At 39.1% G+C, this 16,708-nt stretch overlaps 3 protein-coding genes across 4 annotated transcripts in view; 2 read left to right on the top strand and 1 right to left on the bottom strand.

Annotated features, from left to right (window-relative positions):
- Positions 1–32: 32 nt before the first annotated feature.
- On the top strand, positions 33–1,327 carry LOC113203654 (transmembrane protein 69). The gene is made up of 2 exons (XM_026418441.2): positions 33–192; positions 492–1,327. The coding sequence occupies exon 2, from the start codon at positions 492–494 to the stop codon at positions 1,209–1,211; it is 720 nt and encodes a 239-aa protein (XP_026274226.1). The 5' UTR covers positions 33–192; the 3' UTR covers positions 1,212–1,327.
- Positions 1,328–2,103: 776 nt separating this feature from the next.
- LOC113203650 (UHRF1-binding protein 1-like) lies at positions 2,104–13,446 on the bottom strand. Of its 2 annotated transcripts, XM_026418434.2 has the most exons (23): positions 13,279–13,446; positions 12,540–12,741; positions 12,257–12,445; positions 11,961–12,186; positions 11,711–11,877; positions 11,468–11,624; positions 11,212–11,398; positions 10,983–11,124; positions 10,726–10,903; positions 10,367–10,387; positions 9,848–9,940; positions 9,573–9,751; positions 9,258–9,498; positions 8,927–9,168; positions 8,605–8,843; positions 8,274–8,529; positions 7,906–8,175; positions 7,553–7,801; positions 7,334–7,468; positions 5,688–5,969; positions 5,471–5,618; positions 5,234–5,399; positions 2,104–5,151 (listed from the first exon to the last, which is right to left on the bottom strand). In XM_026418434.2, exons 1-23 carry the CDS (start codon positions 13,320–13,322, stop codon positions 5,010–5,012), a joined length of 4,155 nt encoding a protein of 1,384 aa, XP_026274219.1. In that variant the 5' UTR covers positions 13,323–13,446; the 3' UTR covers positions 2,104–5,009. The 2 variants fall into 2 exon arrangements, with proteins under 2 accessions (XP_026274219.1, XP_026274221.1); XM_026418436.2 differs by lacking the exon at positions 10,367–10,387.
- A 124-nt stretch (positions 13,447–13,570) lies between these two features.
- Positions 13,571–16,708, top strand: part of LOC113203631 (protein SSUH2 homolog) — a 13,021-nt gene continuing 9,883 nt past the window's right edge. The window contains exons 1-2 of the mRNA XM_026418407.2: positions 13,571–13,834; positions 14,163–14,520. Of these exons, the coding sequence (XP_026274192.1) occupies positions 14,388–14,520 (133 nt within the window). The 5' untranslated portion in view covers positions 13,571–13,834; positions 14,163–14,387. The remainder of the gene's footprint in view (positions 13,835–14,162; positions 14,521–16,708) is intronic.

The following is a 16,708-nucleotide window of genomic DNA, read 5'->3' as shown; positions in this document are numbered from 1 at the left end:
GATAAAGATTTTTTGGCATATTGCATACTGTCTTTCAGCTCTGTGTGAATTTGTCATACTATCAAACAGGAGGAGAGAAAGGGTTCTTAATTGAATTTTCCCTCACTTGTTAAGGGAAGTCTGTAAACTTTAAATTTCATCCAACCAAGAAAATCTATTGTCTAGCGACCCTACCTCCTAAAGGCTCTGAAGGTAATGTCATTATTATGTATTTTCTCTTTTCTCTTGTTATGTCAGTTTGAATTTGTCAACCGTTTCAGTTATTGTTAAAACAACTTCATTATAGTTCATAATCTAATGTTATTTCTGTTTATCAGGCTTTATTTCTAATTTTTCTGTAAATAGTTACCTGAGCATGACACACATGACATTATATCACTTTAAAACATTATCTCTACCGGAATAATTCAAAGTAAAAATCTGATCTTAACCTTGTTTTAAATACTTTTACTAATATGTATATTTTTCTTCGATTTTGCATGTTCATCAAGATGTTTAAGTGTGCTGCACAACAGTTTCCAAGCCGCCTATTGGGTTGTGCAAGATGGCATGCTGATTATCTTGGCCGTTCTACTATTTGGACTCATGTTGCACCATTATCTCTAACTGGGAACTACTGCAAGAGCTCCGACCACCATGTGCAGAAATGTTATTCACCAAACTTTCACTCCAAAACTATGCTTCATATGTCTTCAAATAGAAATAGCAATTTCGACTTGATGGATGAGGCTCAAAAGAGATACAAGCATATGCTCAGTCAAGTTGACTGGAAGGAAGTAAAGAAAGCTCCTCAACCAGCACTTGCATATGGCGCTGGAGGATTAATCCCTTTTGTTCTTCCACCTCTAGCGATTCTGCTGAATGGTGAATTTTTACCTAATCTTGCATTTGTCCAACTAGCATATGGGGCCAGTATTTTGTCATTCCTCGGAGGTATAAAATGGGGCTTTGCGATTCCCGAAAACACTCCACAGAAGGTGTCCTGGGAGAACTTGGGTCAAAGTATCTCTCTCTCTCTAGTTGGCTTTGGAAGCCTAATTCTTCCACCATGGATGGGAACCATAACTCTTATTGGAGGATTGGGAGCCTCAGCGTATATCGACATCACCACACCAGGGTATCCTCAGTGGTTTAAAGCTATGCGACTCTGCCTTTCAGGTGTTGCAATTGGAAGCCTTGGCTTTGGATTATTGTTACGAATTTTGTATTGATGTTTTTGTTGAACAGGTGAAACCAATGTGATAGTTATAATAACTAAGATTAATCCCAATATTTGTGCTTATGTTTCAAATAAATTTATTTTAAATTAAATTCACAGTAAATTCTCCATTGTTTAATTCATTGCATGTCAAAATCTCAACCTGTAACCGCACCAACCAGTAATTAAAAAACACTTCTTAAATTTTTAAAGCAGAGTCACAGCAATATTTTATCGGACTTCAAATAAAAGCTAAGGATGAAAGAGGACATTAATGAGAAACGTGTACATGTAATACAAGACATTCTCTCTCTCTCTCTCTCTCTCCTCCTCATGGAACAACAAGAAATGAGTAGTTCAAAGAATTTTGAGGAAAACACAAGATATTGCTGGGACTCTGCATATTTCCAAATTTATGATACTACATATAATTACTGTAAGAAGAAGAAGATTGTGATAAATATGGGCACACATTAGAAGGCGGCACATAAGAAGGGGGGTGGGATGCGCCTATATTCCCATTTTCCCAAAATATCAAATCCTTTACTTGAAGAAAAATGCACATTATAGTACAAAAGCCAAACTGCCCACCATATCCAGATAATGTATGACATTTTCTGTGGTGCATTTTTTAGAGAAAAATAGAAGCACACGACATACTTGTGCACACACTCAAACTTTTTTCAACCAGTAAATGTATACTAGAAATACATGAATATTTCAATTTTATGGTGAAAATTATGGAAAATATGAACGGTGGAGTGAAGAAATGGGCACTCTAGCAGGTAGTTATTCACATTGTTTAAAAATGTGTTGATCAAAATCTAAAAACAGATCATTGTATGCATAAAATATCCTACAAAGGGGTAGGTACATAGATTTATAACGGTAAATGGAGGACCAAATTAAAAAATGGAAATGATTTAATCATGGGTACATAGGATCATAATAGAATGCAGCTGAACTAAACACTCCAAATTTCCAATTAGTTGTGGTAACAAACATCCTCTTTGGTAACACAGTTGCCTACTTGCAGTTTACCAACAAAGCAAGACTTCAAGTCAAAATAGCAATTCTTTGCCACATTTTTAAAGGACTAAGTCACACTACAATGGCTAGAATAGTTGCAGCCAAACATGAATATGTAAAACTATTTGACATGTCAAAACAAAATTTTAATCAATATCAACATTGATATATAGATGCTTTAGATGTCTTCAAAATTTTCTAACTAACCCCAGTAAATTAATATCACGCATGAAATAAGTCAGTCTTGTCACTGTAATTAATAAAACTATCTATGGTAAAATGACACATTTTGCACTCCAAAACGTGAGAAATAGAAAATCAATCAACTCATAGTCCACTGCCACACAGCCTAAGAGACAGAGACAATGCTTTATCTTGACTGCAGATGAGGAAGAACCTCAGCAGAGGGAAAAAAACCTATGGAAAATGCTACTGACGAAATCAATAAAGTATTTTCTAAAAAAATAAACCACTGTGCACAGACCAATAGCAGTCACGCAACCCCACATCAAAAAAATCTATAAGAAAATAACACTATAATGATAGTAAAAGAGTAAAAGCAAGTAATCGGCAAGAGAATAATATCATGAGAAGCAAATAATGTACATCTCAATATCTAACAAAGTCAATGTAGGGTAATTGAAAGTGTCATTCATTCAAAAAGCCAACAACAGTTAAACATGTTTTAGCAATCATATCCAAATCAAGGTAATACACACAACTAATAGTACTCATTCTCATGTACTCATGAAAGTAGTACATGTTACAAGTGATGTCAGGGGTGTTGATATTTCAAAGATACCCTGCGAACTCCTCTGGAGCTCGTGGTTTTAGAAAACAATTGAAGCCCAGACATTGCTCATACAATATTTTTTAATAAAAACAATATCAAGTTTCACCTAACTTACTAAGTAAATGTAGATTTAACCCTCCAATAATAACATGGATGGCAGTGCATTTTAAAAAACACCACAAAATAAAGGTCAGCCAGCTGGTTATTCACAAGAGATGCTCAGAAAGTACACAAGAAAAGCTGAATTTATAATAAAAGCAATGTAGATGATCACATTTAATGAAGAAATGTTCTAAAACAAAAGTTAACAATCCTGAAAATCCTTTAAGAGCTCTTGAATGTAAAAAGTAGAACATATTTTCAAAGAACCTTATAAAAGAAGGATCAAGGGTCAGAAAAGATGTTTATCATGATCTGAAGTATCAACAATATTTTTGCAGATAGACTCAAAGACTACATCAAAGTTAGAGAAAATACATAACATGTAAAAAACCAGTATTAAATGATAAGCATTCAATAGGTGAAACTCTACGTTTGATTAACCCCCTTAAAACTACAATTTTGGAATAAAAAATAATCAAGACAGGAAAATCGAAAGAAGCAAATGTAAAGGGTTTTGGAAAAAAAGAGATAAAACTGAAAACTACAAATTCCAGAAAAAGACATAAGAAACTTATTTTCATGTTTAATCTTATGCAGTACTTGATATGTCATTCTGTACAGAGGGAAAATGACAGACGAAAATTAGTACTTCATGCTGTGTTGTAATGAAAGGTACTATGCATAAAAATCAAAGGGTCCTGAAGGATGATTGCATATAGAGAACTCACTCCCAAGGATTTAATGTATCAACAAAAATCGGGGGAAAAAAGATGATAGCTGTGCAGATTTGTCATCTTTGTTGCTCCAAAGCACAGCCTTTTCTTTAAGAGCTTTAACACATTGAATGCAGGAGACAATCAGCTATTAACACCAAACATTTGCTGCAGTTAGATGTTTGGTCAGCTCACTGTGCTAAGTCTATCCGCCGAGAGATAACAAAATAACAAAGGTTAAAAACAATTATAAGACTCTTTTCTTCCATTGAGTCCAAGAAAGAGACACAAAATATAGAATGGAAGAAGATATAACTTTGCTGTGCCACACAAGACACATTAATGTTTCCAATAAACTTTAAATAATGACCTATTTATCAAATAACATCCTGTATTGCTTTACACTGACAGGGCAGATATCACAGTAACTTGATGATGTGACAACTCCTGCAATAATGCTGGCATGAATTTCTAATTGAAGATTTTGAAGGTTTAAATTACAAATTGAGAACACACCATTGGGCAAATGAAGACTTACAACGCTAACTGATTACAAAATTTACAAAAGCTGCAAAGGGTCAAAGTTGAGGTTTAGTGCTGCCCAGCAGCTCTATTACCTACATGTTTCCTTCTAGAATGTTGGACGGAAAAAAATAGTGGCCTATTTACTTGCCCCTGCATTACTTTACCCAGCTTGGGTGAGATTGCTGCGACTGCTGGCCAGTTGGGCCCATAGTCCAGCCTTTGCTCCTTGCTTCCTGCTCCACTTGCCCAGCCTTTCTATTCCTCACCAGCCTAGCGCACACAACAGAGCAGTAAAACAACTACATATGAGCGTATCTTCAAGAAATTCAAGCACTCATTTACACTGAAGCAGTGCAGCCCAGAACTAAATTGACAACAATGCAAATCAGCACTTGAATGTATTCTATATAGTGCTACAAAACTTCTAGAAGAAGCCAACTAATTTACATCAAATCTGGGAAAAAAACAACTTTTCTGTAACCTTTGTTGAAGTCATTTGAAAATTTTAATATTTCCCGAGTTTTGACAGCACTATCGCTCTTGGCCTACTGTACGCTATGTTGACGCTATGGCATGGCTGTTACTTGCTGCGGCTGTGACGGGAGCCACCGCAGCAGTGGCGGCATTTGAAGCAGGAGCCATCACACTGCTATCTTTTGCTGCTACTAGTCATGCTTCCAGAACTACCACTGCGATTTACTTTTTGGCGCAAGGCTTGCATTTCATATAGTAATGACATTTTCTCTTCAAGAAGTGTATTTGCTTTTTCTTGCGCATTGGCCAAACAAGATCTGTAGGATGAATATTTTGTAAGGTTTTAATGTGGATTAAATTAATGTGAGATGATACAAAAACTCTTAAATGTGTAATTACCGAAGAGCATCTGATTCCTCAGCAGATCGCCGTAATCTGTGATTTTCTTCAGAAAGCTGTTCAAAAGCTGTAAGCCTACGTCGCAACTCCTCATTTTCTGAGCTAACACGGGTTAGTGATCGCTCCAGTCTTTCTAGTTCAGCTGACTCATCGGCTCTAGCCCGCCCTGACAAAATAAATTTTATAAAATGGAGCCACAAGTGTTCAAGATTATTGCATAGGGTGCAGAACACTCACCTGGAGGTTCTATATGGAACACCCCACTCCGGTTCCGTGAAATGTGCAGTCTGGATATTGAGGCATCAATTGGGACAGGCCCTGGGGAAGTTATATTGTTGCTTGGTCGGTCTTCAACTAAGTGAAGGGAAACGTTTTCCAAATGCACCTGTAATATATGAGTGTGTTCAACTACAGTCTAACAAGAGTTTGAAAAATACAACACTGAAATTCTTACCTCAATGGGGAGGGGTGAGGGGATTATTTCATCTTCCACAAGATCCACAAGTCCAGTGATTGAGCTCATTGTAAGGCGGACAGGAAGATCAGTGACATACAACTCTAAAAGATCATTGAACCAGGATTGCATGTAAGATCGATCCCAGGGTCCTTTCAATTTATCAGCAACAGAGTAGAACTCTGGCAACAAGCTGTGATCTAATCTGAGTTGAATCCTTGGATGACCAGCAGTGTCCAAAGGCATTTCAACCCATGCTCTAGAGCGAGAGCTAAATTTACTCTAGAGAAGAGACAAAAAAGAATTTTAATTAATTTTCAGACCTGTTAAACCTGCTAATAAGTAAATTTAGATATACCAATAATGAAGTCTGCAAGTGTTTTTGCAACTTTTTTCCTCTTTTACCATTGCCATAGAAAACAAATTATACCAAATTACAGTATATTAAGGTTTCTTTAAAAATGCAAGAAAAATGGGTAGTGAAAAAAGTAATAGAAAATGAAGAATTGTTTCAGAAGTTTAACACAATTATATTCAGTATGATAGGTTCAGATAAAAGCATGTGCAAGCAATTACAAGAAAGAGAAATAGGCAAACAAAGAGAGAAGATGTAGATAGGAAAATTTTGGCAAGTGCACAGAGACTGGTTGTAAGTTTACACAAAGGGCACAATGGACCACAGGCCCACAAACACAGCATGCTTTAGCAAAGAGGTATATTAATTTGAAGCAAGGATGACCATGCTAAGACAATGATAATGATATTCATCTGTATTGTAAAATCAAGAGTAGTATGCAGTCTTGTTGGTAACAGTCTTAATAAAAATGTCAATAATACCTTAAATTCAGTCTGAGCAGCCACACAATAATTCAAGGCAAGCATGCAAAAAAATCACAGGTTTATAAGAAGTTTTCACTCAAGAGAAGGTTTTTGCAAATAAACCTTGAAAGCATATTATGAAAGTATGTAATCTATTTTGGTTTTGGCAAATTTTTGAGGTTCCATAATAATAAAAGGACGGATCAGAAATACAGAAATTCAAAATATATGATTAAAGGTCCTCATAACTTATTTTTTTAAATGTAGCAAATACATTTGTACAGAAAATCCAATAATTGGACAGTCCCACTGTTGTTCAAAGCATAAGACATGCAATGTTCTGCATTAGCAACATGAAACTGTTTTACTGTTAAACTTTCAGAGGAACCAGACCTTCTGTACAACTTTTAATGATGTGTGTTTCATGTTTGAGACATGTAACTCAATAAAAGACAAGAATTATAATTGCACTAGAGATGGAATAGAAAATCAGAATGGAACCAAGTGGAATTGTATCCAAGTAACAAGAACTAACACAAATGCAGTTTTATATGAAAGACACAAAAACACAGGTATGGCAAGAGCTATGTCACTGTAGGAAACAAGAGATATGGAATTAAATAAGAATAGGAAAGAACACGATATGGAAAATCAATAGAATAGAAGTGCTGAAGTTACAAACAATCAAAATGAAACCAAAGAACCCACATGAGCCAGCTTTTCAAACCATGCATTAAGAAGTTCTTTCTGATTAGAAAAATATCTCAGACATTTTATAGGCATGCTTTGAAAAATAAAAAATTATTGTTAAAAGTCAGACAACTCACTTGGAACTCATCCCAGGGTATAGCCCCACATTCTTCAGATGTGACATTTGCAACTTGAACTTTAATACTAGAGGAGAATCCTTCTGATTGCTGCACAAATTCCACTTTGGCCAATTTGAAGGTGACTACTGATACCTGATTTAGATTTCAAGGCTGTTTAGTATAGTAAAATAGAAGAGGTAGGAAAAATAGAATGAATGGCACTCAACCAAAATATACCAGATCTCTGCGCTTAATGGAGCTGTCAATTGAATCTGCTCTCTCACTGGGAGTTGTTACAATTGTCCCTGTAGGTTCTTCTTCCAACACTTCACAAGCCAACTCAACTTTCTGCAAATTGTTATCAGGATATGACGTTACTCGGAACATGGCATCGCTTGCATCAAATGGACGATCAATGCCACCACTTTCCCCTCCAATCATGACATAATTTTCACTGTCAGAACTTCCTTCACTGCGTAATGAAGCCTTGAAGATTACCAAAAACAAATGTAAATATTCCCAGCTCTCTCAGATTAAAGATTACTGTATAACAATATGTTAATAAATAGTAGATTAGTTTAATGTCATACCGTATCACTGGCATCATCTAATGATGGCTTAAGTGCAGCATCTATAGAATTAGTCATTCTATTGAAAACCTTTTTACTCGAACTTAACAAAGAATTTAAGTTATTGAAAGTAGAAGGGACTGCTGATGCAACAGGTTTTTCTTCATACTGGCGAGCAGATTGTCGTGTTTGGAAATCCATAGAATATGATGATGAAACATCACTGCCAGGGGTTGCACGACCATTCCCATTAGTTGCCATCTGATGAACTCCTCTCTTATATCCAGTATCCTTTAGAGCAAAAAAATTGATGTAATGATCGTATGAAAAGCATATAAATAAAAATACTGCATAATGTCTCAAAAAGTATAAGAAGTAGTCTAGTAAACCTGTGAAACATGTCCTGTTGAGCTAGAAAAGTGTACACTTGCTCTGTCCACATTACCACTTCCCAAATCTGTGGATCGTTCTACATTGCTGCCAACAAGCTCATCACCAAGGCTTGATGAATCTGGGAAAACTGATTCCACATCACCTCCAGAAGATTCTTTGCCAGGAGTTTGGGAGGGCATGACCAGAGTTACTTCCACTTGCGGAAGAACTGCACCAACAACTAAAGAGCCTCCAGCTTTTTGGTCGAGGATCCTACAGCACATAACATTTAGTTTCACTGAAGACTAGAAATATGCCACAATTCAAAAAATAATCAACAATTCTGACCTTGTAGTATCCATTGTTAAAAATGTAGCAACTTCAGCTCCTTCTTCAGCCAATCGCAAGAGAAACAATAACTGGTAATGGTTGATTTGAACAGACATGAGATTTGAAACTTGCACAAGTAGATGAATATCTGCAGTGCCAGGTTCCACACTATTTTTATTTGTAGAACTAGATGAGGATTTACAGGAACCACCCAGAGTTAAGTTTGATGCCTGGGAGTCTGATTTAACTGGTGTGTCCTGTTCCCCCCCAAAATTAAATTAAATTCTTATCTAGTAAAGTTGTTATTTTTTTAAATGAGGCAAAACACTAAGATACTTACGAGAACAGCTGTCTCAGGTTTCATGTACACCCATAAAGTAATTGGTAATGCATCAAAGAAGGATGTTGCACGATTCGAACCAACTGCACGAGTACCATAGAACTCGCCCCAAACTGGATCAAGTTGCACACACCAAGTGTCTTTGGCTTCAACCCAAAGTAACTCCCTGCATAATTGGCTAACTATGTCTTGCACAGAGCTTCCAGTTATGTGAGAAGGTGCTGGACGAATGTTATCAGTGGCTAGGGTAAAGAAATGTGAGACACAGCATTTTAAAAGTAACAGATCAGATCAGACATTTGTTACTCAATGTACAAGCATCAGACTCTACCTTCCAGGTGGCTTATGAACTTCTTGTTAACAACATGATACTCTCCTGGCCTGGATGGAAATTCTGAGCCAAAAAATAACGAGCCCAGTTGGAAAGTATGAACACACTTTGCAAGATCTGCTCGAGAACATGAATCCTGAGTACTTCGGACATTGGTAATAGTGACTCTAGATGCTTGAACGTGCAAAGACTTCGGTCTGTCCCTTTGACTTAGGTGTTCAGCAGAACTCTCCAAAATAACCTAAAATCATTCAACAAGATAAAATATTTGATGTACAATGACAAGTAACAGGACCAGTATTTCCATATCCTCACCCTTGGCATTACAGCTTCTATTTTCACATCAACATATGGGAGACTAGAATTCATTTCAGTAACACTTTTCTGTAATGACTGATGTAAATTCAAAGCAAATGAGTTTGCCCAGAGAACACTCAAAACATCAAAGTAGATTTGGATGGGGTTCAGCTGGACATAAAACTTAGGAGGTGGCACTTGAAACAGAGAGAAAAACGAATTTCAGTACTAGAACTAAGATAAGTATAAATGCATATCATGGTCTACAGAAAAATTATGCATAAGAGCCTTACATGGGAATGGGATATCTCCTGGGTAGTAATAATATGTGAATTCTGCGTGAACAGTCTTAACTTCATCAGGGAAAGAGTATCTATCTTTATCACCTAGAACAAACAAGACATGTGAAAGTAAGTAATACAGAATAAGTATACAAAATACAAATAACACAATAAGCATGCACTTTTCGATACACTAACATCTTTTTCTGAGCACTAAAGAGAAGCATACTTCATGGCCTAGGGACTAACATGTCATCAAAAATAGAGATGTTTTGAGCAAATTATTCATATTAAATAAAAAAGAAAAGCCATTGAGTCCTAACAAATTAGTAAAAATAATGACCAAAAAAGCCACTACATGAATCTTTGTTTCAGCCCAAGCAACTCATAGGTTCTATAGAAATCCTCATAATTTTTAGGGGAGGTATTTTTCTATATTTCATACTACTAGTCTAAAACTCAAGAAAATATTGAAAAAAATTTGAGATATAACTCTAAGGCTAAACACACCATTTCCTAAATTGCAAATACCTGTTCTCCTCCTGTGCTGAGCTTATTATTGAACAAAGAAGAGAAAATTGCACATCAAGCCAAAGTGTATGATGGGAATCAGTATAATGAGATTAGAGGGATAGGGAATTTATTGCAACTGATTTTTTTTTTTTTTTTTTTTGAGTTTATACCAGGAACTGTAGGGTCTCAAATGTTCAAGTAAAAACTGTTATCTAACCCATAACCACATTAAAGCTAAAAATATCTGTTAATGGACCATCCTCTGATAAACTTATATGGACTGATAGTTGTATTGAGTATACACTACAGATGGATATCCATCCATATAGAAGTGAAGATCTTGTAAGGTGGTTGATCTTTTGACACTTAAGACTTACCAGATATGAAATCCTTTGGCATTTGCTTGCGTTTTGGGGTAGTTACTCTATACAAAGTGAAATCTTCAATACGTAAGATCACACATGAGGTCATTAACTTAGCTAGCTGCGCAACTACATAGTTTTTCACAGGATTTGCTTGAGAGTTTTGAGTTTGACTCAATCTCCTTCCATTTTCCTGAAAGGATTTGAACAATGACAAATTTGGCCCACAGCTTCCATTAGAAAAAACAAATGATTAGAGAAAACTTAGGTACCTGCTCTTGAACTCCTGAGTCATTGCTTGGGATACCAAAAGCAGTACCATTACTTTTGGAAGGTTCGGCCCCAAAATCTGGGACAGCGGATCGAGCAAGAGGGGTATGTAGGGTTCGATTGCCTTCTATCAAGTCAAGAAAACTGCCGAGAAATAGGAGAAAACAAATGAAAGGTAAGAAACATGCAAATTTTGCATGAAAACTTAATTCAAAAATATGTTTTTGAGACCTGTTTTTGAAAGATGTAAGAGCTTGTTGAAGCCACTGGGTATGGGATGATGCAGCTTCTTTATATTTGGGCCAATGTTTTCGATCCCCAATCGCCAAATGATATGGATAGTAATCAACTTGAAAGTCCCGAAGACTAATTTGAAGTGCACCTCCATCCTGAAGGTCTGGATGACATGATCTGCCAACTAAAATAAAAAATATCAGTAAGAAGCAGTACTGATCCAAAAATATAAAAGTTCTCCTTCAATTACTACCTCCAGGGTCATCACAGAGATGCAAATCTATATGTTGCGACAAAAAGTGGTACGATGTTTCCACCACATCATACCGACTAAATAGTCGCGATATGTCACTTTCTCGCCCTTGTTTGCGAGCTTGTTGGGATATTTGAGCTTGGTACTCAGGTAAAACCTATTCAAAACAAAAAAGAGAAGAGTATGGAATAATGTAAGTTTGAATAAAAGAGACAAACCACAAAAAGAAAAAAGATATGCAACCTCAAGTTTACGAGCTGCCTTTTTCTTTCGAGTCACTTCAGTTGCTTTTTGAACTAAACCTGAGAGAGAATTCAAGAAATGCAAAGCAGCTCTCAGCTGAGAATCAGTAAGGACCCAAAGGAGATCATCAAGAATAAGTAGAAGTCTTGATCCCATAACAAAACAATCTAGAATTAAGAAAATATATAATGTTTAACTATTGAAAATATGCAGGGTGTAGATTGATTTCATTCTACCATAAATGACTAACCAGATATTCTTTTCTTAATAACAATTCGACATCGTGCTTGATTAGTGAGGAGACGAAGTGGTGTTAAGTTTGTATCTTGAGTAGATCTTGCTTCAATGCGAACTGTTTGCCACTCCAATTCCTTAAATATCAAGAGTTGCCCCTTCTCTGGTTCCTTAATGCGGGTTGCTCGAAGATCTGCACGATTCCACTGAGGGGACTTGGACTCAACCATTATCCGTGAGATCTGACAAGGAACATAAACATGACAGACAATGCAAAATTAAGAAAAACAAGAAAGATAAGCCTGATATTACCTGCAAGGAAGCCACAAAAGCAGGGCTACGAAATGTTACAAGAACAGTATTCACTGCAACTGTCATTCCGTCTATGACCTTATGGATGAAACTGTATCGCCCTCCCCCCATTGCTGATAGCCCCCCTTGCACAGACATAGAACGTAGATCTTCACAAGTTTCCACTTCAATTTGAACCTCATCTAAAGTCTAGAAATATCAAACAAGAGTGTATATGAGAAATTTCAACTGAAACACCAAATAATGAAAGCAATTATGTAACAGGTGGAATACTCAGACTTACCAAAAATATTGGGACACTCTTCAGTTTTGTCCACTGGATTCGAAAATTCACACGATTGCATCGAGCACTTGTTAATCGTAACCATGATGGAAGTTCTAATAAATCTGTTAGAACTAATTCATCTAATTCTAAGTTGGCTAAATCCCCTTCGCCTTTAAATGTACTTAAGTTTATTTGGTCTTCTCTTAAGTTTTTGGTGTACCTGAATATTAAAAAAAAAAAAAAAAATTATTACTAAGACTCAAGTTATTGAAATAACAGGTATTTTAAGGTTTAGTATGATCTCATAATGATAAAACTAAGCTAGTTTTATTTAAAGCAATAGCTACACAAAGTAAAAGAAGCATCAATAACAGTGGAGGGTAAACGAAATTTTTGAAAAGGACGATGTCAGGCACTTATTAATTTCAATTATTGTCATTGTCTGAGAAGGATAAAATTACAAGATACTGATATCAAGACAACTCAATACAAATACACTGTTGAACAGAAATTTGAGGTTATTACATGGACAGCAAACAATCAAATCGGTAAGGAATAGGGGCAAGAAAGAACACAATTTGAAGTACGAGAACCTTAATTAAAGAATACCGTTTTAAAAATTCGCAAAACAATACGAAATTGTTTTATTATTAGGTTTTGACAATGACTCATAGTGGACGTGTAAAATGAGAAGACACATAACATGACTGGATGTAGATTCAAAAACAGTAAAATTAATAATGAAAAGTAAGAATACCTTGATAAATGCTTCAGAAGCTGGTTTTTGATTATAGACACCATTCTCACACTGACAGTTATCACATATGAATCAACAACAATCACAATCAAGGTGGTGGGGATCAGGGATCATATGTGTTGGCCTCAATGGCTTCTGCTTGATTTCCACTTTTCAGAACATGGCCTACTTTTATTTACCCGCAATACCAGATTACTCAAAGTATGAAAAATTGCACAAAACAGAAATAGTCTAAATTCAAATACGAAATACTTTTGAGGAAAATTGAAAAACAGAGTTTTAGGTACATTAGTATAAGTGTACAGTGTTCATAAGTAACTGTCGATCAAGACACTTCGGAAAGAAATTGCGTTGAGTTGGAAGAGGGTCGGCCGTCGGCCTTTTCTATCAAGTTTTTCCTTGAACTGCAATGACCATATCAAAGTGTTTGCTGGGAAGAGATGTAAATAATAAACAATGATTTAGAGGTGAGGGGTGAGGGCGAGGAGAGGGCTGGAAACGAGCCCAAATTGTTAACTCAACAATGGAAGCGATGCCGTCGTTATGTGTTATTTAAGTAAGTAGATTTTTTATTTCTTGTTTACATAATGATGCCGTCTAGCTCTTTATGTACATCAACATTTAATTTTTCTGTTGTATGTCAAAAGAGCTTTGCTTGGTCTTATGAAAAAAATACAGCCATTTAAAAATATCACATTGTCCTTTGGTTGCTCTTTTAAATTTTGTTAATGTATTGACGAAGAAATAGGCTTCTCAGTAGCTCTTTTGAAGTCCTAGTGGTCGCCTACAACTTGGAGCCTTTCTCATCTGCTATGTCTCATGCCACTTGCGTTTGTCTTCATTTGCTATGGTTTTAACAAATGTAATGAACATTCTGATTACAGGACCCGCCGATTTTAGAGCCATGTAATTAGTCTAGTATTAGATAGAGTCAACTCGCGATCTCATGTGAATATCATATCAGTGGTGTGATCAGCATGATCCGAACCACTTGATGTAATTCAGTAATGTAACCTTTCCAGTCTTTCTTCCACACTGCCATTTAAAAGACTGATATAGCCAACTGTGTTCAATATTGCCAATCATCTCTCACACTTTAATTAATTAACATGAAAGACTGTAACAAGAATGAAGAAGATGACCCCTACCGACCTAGTGCACCTGTTTCGACTGGAACTCTACCAAGATGGGCTCGCAAGCATCACCATGTCCAACAACATCATCAGAACCATCATCACCACTGTAAGTATTTCTGTCTGACCTACCTTTGCCACAATGTAACGTTTTCTGTATCAGTGGAGAACATTATCCTTCCATTGGCATCACTTGTAGAATGTTACGCGGTATAAGTTAGACCTATCACCTAGCGATGTGATGGCTATTAGTCACACTGTTATGCTGTTCTTTGGAGGGAACTTTAACTATTCCTTTATTTTCTGCGTGTGATTGTCTTACCTCTGCATCACCAACTATAACATTTCTATCTGGCTCCCTTAAACATTTGAGGAGCTGATCTAAAAGGAAAGGAAAGGAGGGGGGAAGGGAGGGGGAGGGGGTGTCGAGTCTTCAATATGAGCGCCCCGTTAATGAACACACGCTTAGTGGCGTTGGTGGTGAAGACGCACTGCTAACGGCTACCGCCTGACGAGTAGCGTGCGAAGAAACACCCGCTTGCGCCTCTCGGCGAAGACAAAGCAGGACAAAATCCCCACTGTTCGGCTGGCGCTGGCACCCCCCAACCTTGGGCGGGGGTGAAGGTCCGGGGCAACCCCGGGGCGCCCCTGCTATTACCACTCTCTGGCTTCGCCTGCCTCGCCTGCCTCGCCGCGCACGGGGCTGCGCACTCGCGAGGCAAGGCTCGGCGGGGGGCGGACGGACAGCGCGCCCGGTGCACCTCTCTAGCCCCGGGTTGGCGCCACCCTCCGCGGCCCTCCAGCGGACCCCAGCAGCCGCGCTCATTGCCATGCAGCTCGCGGCTCGCGCACCCGGGGGATGGGGGAGGTCGCGTATCGAAACGCAGTGTAGCGCAGCGTGCGCAGCGGTATCGGAGGTGCGTTTGCCGCCACCATCGATCCCGGGTGGATGCGGCCCGGGGGCCGAGCCGTGGTGCAATCCTCTTCGCAGGCCGCCGGGAATAAATGAGGGGGTTAGGGGATTGGGATCCCGGATCCCTATCGGAGGTAGGAGGCTGGGGTCCCCTTCCCCCCCGGGAGCCTTTGATGTGGCTCGGCGTGCCGCGAGGCGTGCCGTGGGAGTCACGGGCCGCTGTGCTCGCGCGCGGCACCCGTTGTCCGCACCCAGCCGACCCAGAGAGGTGCTGCCTGCAGCCAAGATGGGCCGCCTTTGTGGAGCTTGAACCTTGAGTGAGCGCAGCGCCGCGCCAGGGGAGGACAGCGAAACGGGTTCCCGGCGGCGATCCCGCTTCTGCACTTGTTGCGCCCCTGAAATTAGTCTTAATCCTCTTCCTTAAACATGCCACACGGTTTTCGAATATTCAGAGGATTCTCTCTTAGCGCCGCTTTTCACGTCAGTTGGATTTTGATCGGGCTGCCGCATTTTTATTCGGATGTATACGTGCGTGTTTCTCGGATTCGTTCGGCAAAGGACGGGAGCTCGGCGCCTGCGAGACCCAGGCTAGGCCACCCCGCAGCACGCGCGTGCACTGCAGGCAAGATGTTGCCTAACCACCAGGCGCCATGAGAGCTATAATCGGCTCAACTTGGCTGGTTCTTTACGACGAATGACTGACGCACTTTCTGGATGATGCATAATCAAACTCTGCTGCGCCACTGGCCGCAGCCAGCCGCCACTGGCCACACTGGCCGTGAGCCGCCACAGGCCCAAAACCAAACGCTTCACGTTCCGCCTCGCACCCATATATTTATGTATTTGTGCGCTTTGCTCGGCGCTTGGCGTTCCTTCTTATCCTTCTCCCGGTGCCAAACACGGCGTTTCGCACACTACCGACAGTCAATGAAAGGCATACGTGTTTCTGCCAGCAAATCACACACACGCGTACGAAGCGCGCGCGCACACACACACACTCTCGCTCACACACACACACACACACACACACACACACACGATTGTTGTTGGGAACCCTAGAAACATCCTGCCATTCGCTTGGGTCGTGTCCGAAAACGCTGCCTGCCACCATACCCTCTCCCCGCTTGTACCTCGCACATATGGAAACGGGCATTGGGGGGCGGAGAAAGGGGTAGGGGAGGGATGGGGGGGTTTGGGGGACTGGTTGATGGTTTTGAAGGCTGCCGTGCCTTTTCCCGCTCGCTCGCCCCGGCAGAACAAACAAGCTCGGACGGACGGTAAAAAAACACTGTCGAAAAGAAAATTCGTGTCGTTGGCCGTTCGAGTCTGTCGAACGTATATTCACCCTCATTGAGCAGTAAACGGCGTATGCCATAAGCTTTGG

Source organism: Frankliniella occidentalis, unplaced genomic scaffold (genome assembly GCF_000697945.3).
Source record: "Frankliniella occidentalis isolate FOCC.00 unplaced genomic scaffold, Focc_3.1 Scaffold4, whole genome shotgun sequence".
Taxonomy (NCBI): Eukaryota; Metazoa; Arthropoda; class Insecta; order Thysanoptera; family Thripidae; genus Frankliniella; species Frankliniella occidentalis.
Note: the sequence above shows the minus strand (reverse complement) of the source record. Positions and strands in the feature narration are given on the sequence as shown.